The 7,539-nt window shown below is 34.3% G+C and overlaps 1 protein-coding gene across 2 annotated transcripts; it reads left to right on the forward strand.

The window, feature by feature from the left end:
- The first annotated feature begins 3,249 nt into the window (after positions 1-3,249).
- On the forward strand, positions 3,250-7,202 carry LOC8283041 (protein SCARECROW). Of its 2 annotated transcripts, XM_015719719.3 has the most exons (3): positions 3,250-4,854; positions 4,966-6,121; positions 6,524-7,202. In XM_015719719.3, the coding sequence occupies exons 1-3, from the start codon at positions 4,104-4,106 to the stop codon at positions 7,035-7,037; spliced, it is 2,421 nt and encodes an 806-aa protein (XP_015575205.1). In that variant the 5' UTR covers positions 3,250-4,103; the 3' UTR covers positions 7,038-7,202. The 2 variants fall into 2 exon arrangements, with proteins under 2 accessions (XP_015575205.1, XP_002519983.1); XM_002519937.4 differs by having other exon boundaries at positions 3,250-6,121.
- Positions 7,203-7,539: the final 337 nt, after the last annotated feature.

A 7,539-nucleotide genomic window follows, 5' to 3' on the forward strand; every position in this document is an offset into this window, starting at 1 on the left:
ATAAAAATAAAAAAATTAAAATATAAAGTATTATTAAATTTAAGTAAAATATGTTTTTTTTTAATTTTTAAATATTTTTAAGATAATTTTTATTAAAAAAATTATACTCTTTTACATACAGACCGCAGCTAAAAATGCTCTAAGAAATCATATGGGGATATTTGTTTGGAATGTAAACCTTTACAAGGGAAACTTTACAAATACCTCCACGAGCTTTTTCTTGATGTACATTTTCTTAAAACAATTAATCTTTTTTTATATCTATGTAATATTTAATAAAGTTGTATTTTCTAAATTAAATTATTAGTAAAGAGCATATTAATTTAGTTAAAATATTGAAATGCCATTTCTGTTGAGAATTAAATTATTATAAATTTTTTAAGAAAAGTCAAGCTGAAAGATGCTTTATTTATTCATTTTCTTTAATTATTTCACATATTACCAAGTAAATAGTAATTCAAGTAATGTATAAAAGGTGGATATTTACTTTAACAACCCAAAAACATATACTATTTTAGAAACTATAAAGATGAAAGTATAGGAAAAGATAAGCGTAAAAAGAGATAATGACATAATAAGCTAAATATATACATATTTATTTATTTAAATTTATATTGACTAAATATTTTAATATTTTAATATAATAAATATTCTAATTTTACTTTGGTTTAATATATATTTAGATTTTATTTTATATAATACATATTAAAAAATTAAATTATTATTAAAAATATATTTAAATTTATTAAATTATATTTAAAATTATAATATTAAAATAAATATATATTTTGTTTGTATAATATTGATTTTTTTTAATGTGATGAAAATATAGGCATACGCATCTGGGCATTGCTCCCTGAAAGTGACGTTCTAAGTCAAATACATGTCAATCAACTTCAATTATGCCTCGTTTCTTCCAATTCAATAAATGTTTTTTTTTTTTTCTTTTTCCTTTTTAATTTAATTTTGTTTAAATAGAATACATATGCCATTTTCATTCATTTTGACGTATATAACTGTACACGGTGGCAGATTCTATAGTACACTGCACCCTCATGTACCGAATGCATGGATGTACTGTAGAATGACCCATGTGTGTTCTCCTTCTTGGACAGACATTTGCAATATAAGGTAGCTTATACTATTAATACTGCAGATTTATAAAGTTTTTAACTAAGATCGCTCATTTTGTATAATTTACCGTTAAATAAATGTTATGAACATTTTAAGTATTTCAGCATGCGTCTTGACATAATTATTATCATATGAAAAGCATTAAGTCGAAGTTTTTAAATTTATATACAATAGATTTTTTAATTGGATCTCATAATTATTAAATATCATTAATTATACTTAAAAATAGATAGAAATTATAATAAATAAAAATAATATATCTTATTAATTGACGATTAATGTATTATAAAATCTAAATAATAACAATTAGGTATATCAATTTAGAATAAGAATGCATCAAAAAAGAGTTTTAACCTAAAACGATGCTCAGTTGGCAATGAGGATCATTTTAAAAATGAGGGGCTCTCCTGGCTTAAAAATCAGGTGTCCAATAATAATCCTGAACCACAAAGAAACAATTGAAGTTGCTGAACAAAGTTAGTTACTATCTAAAGTGTGTCCGCACGACGACAATGGCAACCGGGAGAGTTGGTGGTTCCTTGAACTGCTTCTGCTGCTGCTCCTGAAAGAAACTTGTTTAGACATCATATAGTTCACTAAGGTAACAAGATAAACATAGAGACCTGTCAAAGGTCGCAGCATTTTAAGTTGTTGAAACAGCAGGGAGAGCAACTGTTTTAATGATCCTGAGGCAGATCATACATATATATATATATATATTTTACTGAGGAACTGAGATCAAGTAGCCCCCTTAGAACTTTATCTTTTTGTAGCTTTGGGTGCTCAAAACTCTTCAATGTTTGCTGCCTTTATCTCTTCCCTTGACAAACAACAAACTCTAACTCACTTTTTATAGATAGTGAAAGAAAAGCAAGATCTTGGAAGATTTGTATACAATATATTTCCCTACACACACTGTGAGGATGAAACTCAAATCAAACCCACAAAGGATATTAAAGGAGACACGACTTAAAAAAATAAAATAAAATTATAAATCTGAAAATACAACTGCTAAAATAAGAAAGAAAAATAGTTAGAGGGAAAGCATGAAAACTAGACTTAATTTGATAAATGACTTGAGATAGTGGGGTTTGATTTTTTGCAAGGGAAGTACATATAATTGCATTTGTGTTGCAACTACGGCATGTGATCTTAAATTTGTTCAATTTAACCTCAAATTTTATTTTGTATTTTTTTTTAAATTATAAAAATCAATTCTAAAAAATGCAGAAAAAATTAATATTTTTTTTTAAAAAAGGAATTAATATATTAAATAAAAAAAAAAACTATTTTCTTAACGCAAAACATTTTTTTTTTGTTATAATGGGAATAGGAGGAGCAGAAGTGGCCCTATCCGACATGGGTTTGTTTGTAATTATTCCTTTTAAGCTATTCACGATTTATCCCAAAAAATAGAAGAAAAACATTGATGGAGACTGATTTGATTTGAGGCAATTAAAGTATATTTTAATTTGAGAAATCCACTAAACAAAGAGAGACAAGTTGAGGTTCGAATTAATCCAAATTGTGCCGCAAATGAAAAAGAAGAAGGAAGGGGCTAAGAAATGCAAAATTGTTAGGTGGATTTTGAAGTACATTGCTATTGCTATTGCTATTGCTATTTTAGTTGCAACTCTTTCTTGTTGGATGGTTGCGGCTCCTTGTTATTGTCCTTATTACTCATATTAACTTCTTCCTTTTGGTGTTTTTAACTATTATCTTCTTCCTTTTGTTCTTTCTTAAAACTCTCTCTAATGTCGTTTTGGCTCTCTCTCTCTCTCTCTCTCTCTCTCTCTCTCTCCCTCTATCTTTGGATTATTGTTAACTTTGTAATTCCATGCACTCCCAATTTTTGATGAAATCGAAATTCAGTTTATAATTATTATTCTGCTCTTTGTTGCTTCAACTTTTTCATTATTTAAGATTTTATCAATTATTCTTTTTACTAATCATGTCCTATTAAGTGATAAAATGAACAAGAAATATTATTTTGATTTTAAGCAATTTTTCAATTCGGAAATCTAAAAGAGATTTTTGGTTTTTTTTTATTTATGAATTTTCTTTTATGAGAGAGGAATCTAAGAAAAGTTGAAATAAAACGTTCTAAAAAGAATATATTTATTATATAATTGAGGAAAAAGAATACTAAAAAAAAAAAAAAAAGGGCAGTATTAAATATAGAACAGACAGAAGAGGAAGATCATAGTAATGGCCGATGTATGAAGAAGTCAAACAAGCAACGACGAACATAAGCTATTGCCATCTCCAACACTACTCACACACACACACACACACATTAATTCCTTTCCTGCTCACTCTCCCCTTTCATGGTTTCTCTCTCTCTTACATATTTATGCTTTTGCCAACCCATCATCATCACCATCCTCTCTCTCTCTCTCTCTTAAAGCATTTGATAATTTTAACAAACAATGCTTTTCCTTTCACAAAAGACGCATAGCTAGCAGCCACCAGCAAAACCTCTAAATACCACCATCACCACCACCACCACCACCACAGCAGCAGCCCTCTCTTCTCTCTTCCTTTTTATTGTTTTATTTTTTTGCTTTCTTGGGTTCCTTCTCGGTTTATGAAGAAAGATTCAGATACATCCAAAAGCCCATGGCTATACGCTATGTTTTACTAGTTTTCTTGTGTTAAAATATAAGTGCCGAAAAACAAAAAAGAAAAGAAAAAGATTCATAGGGTTGTGTTGGGAACTGGGAGAAAGAAAGAAATCAAGAAAAGAATCCCGAAGCCGCTCACTTTCTTTATACCTGTTTCCCTGTCTTAATCCTTACACCGTTATCTGCTTTGGATATGCTCTCTTCTTCATCTTCTTCTTCGTCTCCCTTTTCCATATATCATTGGCAGGCAACTCCTCTTCTTTTTTTATATTACTATGAATATCAGGTGTCACACCTCCCCTTCACTTTCTGCATATCTTCTTGCTTTTGCTTATACTCTTGGTCATGGCTGCTGCTCCTGGGTCGTTGTTTCTTGAAAATGGCAGCGATACTCATGATTTGAATGTAAGCTCCACCACTACCAACAGCAGCAGCAGCCCATTAACAAGTGGCTCCAGCAATACTACTATTAGCAGCAGCAAAGAATCAAAGATGGTGAGGAAGAGAATGGCGTGTGAGATGATGGAACTGCAAGCAACAACCTCAAACCAAAACCAGAGGTGTTATCGTAGGATGATGAGTAATAGCAGCAATAACAATACTGTTCAAGGTGTTGCAGCAGATGATAATATTAATGGAGCATGTTCTTCTTTGTTGACAAATATAATTAACCCTAACGTTCAAAACCCAAACCCAAACCCAAACCCGAACCCATATCCATTACTCAACTACTCCACTATGAGCATGACTACTACAATGCTACCTTCTTCCACAAACATGACATCTATGACGTCAGGCGGTTCTATGTCTGCATCTTTATGTGGGTTTTTATCTTCTACAGCGACAAACAACTTTTCTTCTTGCAACGACACCCTTTCATCTCTTCATACCCCAGCTCCAGCTCCAACTCCAACACCAACACCAACACCAACACCCGCACCAGCGCCAGCACCAGCACCAGCCGTTTGTGGCTTCTCTGGTCTACCTTTATTCCCTTCTGAGGGAGAAAGAACCAGAAACGCTGCCGTTCCCGTGGTCATTAGTAGCCCTTCTCCCCCTTCAATGGAAGATGCCTCTGCTACTGCTTGGATAGATGGTATTATTAAAGACCTTATCCATAGCTCTACTAATGTTTCTATTCCTCAACTTATTCAGAATGTTAGAGAGATTATCTTCCCTTGTAATCCAAGTCTTGCTTCTCTTTTAGAGTACAGACTCCGTTCTTTAGCTGAGGCTATACCCAATTATCCGGTCGATAGGAGAAGGAAAGAAGCCTATAGTAATATTCAAGGGCAGGGTTCATCTGGGTTGTCTCTCAACGTTACTAGCTTTCCATCATTGCCAGATTCTACTGCAGCCGTGGCCGTGGTTGCTGCAGCTCCGCCTGTTGTCAATCAATACCCAAGTTGGGGATCCACACCCCCCTTGATAAACCAACATATACATCATCACCAAATTCATATTCATGACCAACAACAGCAGCAACAAGGCAGCCCCTCTTCAACTTCGGTTACACCACCGGTTTTAGGATTAAATCAAGGGCATCCACATCCCCAGCCGCAACAAGAGCAAGAAAAATCCTCATCAGCAGAAACAGAACATGTAGCAGCCTCTACACCAGCTTCAGTACCTACTCCTCCCACTAGCGCAAGAGAGAAAAAAGAAGAGCAACGGCAACAAAAGAGGGATGAAGAAGGTCTGCACCTTCTAACGTTACTTCTCCAATGTGCAGAGGCCGTTTCAGCAGATAATTTTGAAGAAGCGAACAAAATGCTACTGGAGATATCACAACTCTCGACACCATATGGTACATCAGCGCAGCGTGTTGCTGCTTACTTCTCCGAAGCAATGTCAGCAAGGCTTATCAATTCTTGCTTAGGAATATATGCAACACTTCCATCAATGCCCTTAACTCACACTCAAAAAATGGCGTCAGCGTTTCAAGTATTCAATGGAATTAGTCCTTTTGTGAAGTTCTCACATTTCACTGCTAATCAAGCAATACAAGAAGCTTTTGAAAGAGAAGATAGAGTGCATATAATAGATCTAGACATCATGCAAGGATTGCAGTGGCCTGGTCTGTTTCATATCTTGGCATCCAGGCCAGGTGGGCCTCCTTATGTGAGGTTAACAGGACTGGGTACCTCCATCGAAGCACTTGAAGCTACTGGAAAACGGTTGTCAGATTTTGCTCAAAAACTGGGCCTCCCTTTTGAGTTCTTTCCGGTGGCTGATAAAGTTGGAAACTTGGACCCAGATAGGTTAAACGTTAGCAAGAGGGAAGCTGTTGCTGTTCACTGGTTGCAACACTCTCTCTATGATGTTACTGGTTCCGACTCCAATACTCTCTGGCTATTGCAGAGGTAAAGAAAGTTTATAAACTTTTCTTTTTCATTTTCTTTAACCTTTAATACTACTCAATCCCTCTCTCTATATATATATATATAGATGAACACAGGATCCCATGACAAAATCTTCTTTTTCTTCTTCACTTTTCTTTCCTTTTTACTGATGCTGTTATTTATTTATTTCTTTCTTTCTTTTTCAACTTCATGATATTTTTCTTTCATGTCATGATGTTTTTTAGCTGTACTAGTCTTTGAAAGTTTGAAACTTTTTTAGCTATGTAGCTATTCTTGGTTTTCAATTTTCATTTTTATTTTTAAACTTTTTTGCTTAAATTATTAAACGACAAATTAATCAAACAGTTGTCCTCTTTAATCAAACTAATAAGCTTGTTATAATGGGTTCTTCTTGTATCGCAGGTTGGCACCAAAAGTCGTGACAGTAGTAGAACAAGACCTTAGCCATGCGGGTTCATTTTTAGGCAGGTTTGTGGAGGCAATACACTACTACTCGGCGCTGTTCGACTCGCTAGGAGCTAGCTACGGCGAGGAGAGTGAAGAGAGACATGTGGTAGAGCAGCAATTGCTATCAAGAGAAATACGAAATGTGTTAGCAGTAGGAGGTCCTTCAAGAAGTGGAGAAGTGAAGTTTCATAATTGGCGAGAGAAGTTAAGGCAGTCTGGTTTCAAGGGCATTTCTCTTGCGGGAAATGCTGCTACTCAAGCTACTTTGCTTCTTGGGATGTTTCCTTCTGATGGGTATACTTTAGTGGAGGATAACGGAACTTTAAAACTTGGCTGGAAAGATCTTTGCTTGCTTACTGCTTCAGCTTGGCGGCCTTTTCATGCCACCGCTACTGCAGCCGCCGCCACTGCTACTGCTACTGCCGCTGCTATTCATCGATACCATCACCATCAATTTGCTACTGCCTAGTACGAGTAAAGATTTTTCTTGCCAATACCATTTTGTTGATTAAATACATGGTCTCTTTTCCTTTTTTTTTTTTTTTTTTTTTATTCCTTAAAGTTTGGTTTTAACTTTCTAATCATATGTATTACCTTCATTGCTTTAAATCTTGAATGTTAAATTTATTAGCCATCTTGGATCTTAATTTAGCATGTAAAGTACAAGAAAGCTCCTTTCTTTTCTTATTGAGTTTGTATTCATATGTAAAGAATTATCCATGTCGCTGAGGAAGCTAAAAGAGGACGATGATGATGATGATGATGAAAGAAGTTTCAATTTCCAAATAAGAAGGGAGGAGAGAGAGAGAGAGAGAGAGAGAGAGAGAGAGAGAGAGAAATGAGACAAAAATCTATCAGTGAAAACATGAGGTCGAGAGTACTTAGTTCAGACTTCAAAGTCTTTTGTACAACTAAAGTGTGCAGTCCCATGTCCTTTTAGTTAATCACGTGAATTTTCTACTTCTTCTCTT

This window comes from Ricinus communis, chromosome 10, assembly GCF_019578655.1.
Source record: "Ricinus communis isolate WT05 ecotype wild-type chromosome 10, ASM1957865v1, whole genome shotgun sequence".
In the NCBI taxonomy this organism is placed as follows: domain Eukaryota; kingdom Viridiplantae; phylum Streptophyta; class Magnoliopsida; order Malpighiales; family Euphorbiaceae; genus Ricinus; species Ricinus communis.

Coding starts and splice junctions, on each gene's coding strand:
- LOC8283041 (XM_002519937.4), top strand. CDS start 4,104: ATGGCTGCTGCTCCTGGGTCGTTGTTTCTTGAAAATGGCAGCGATACT. Junction 6,122..6,523: donor ACTCTCTGGCTATTGCAGAG/GTAAAGAAAGTT, acceptor CTTGTATCGCAG/GTTGGCACCAAAAGTCGTGA.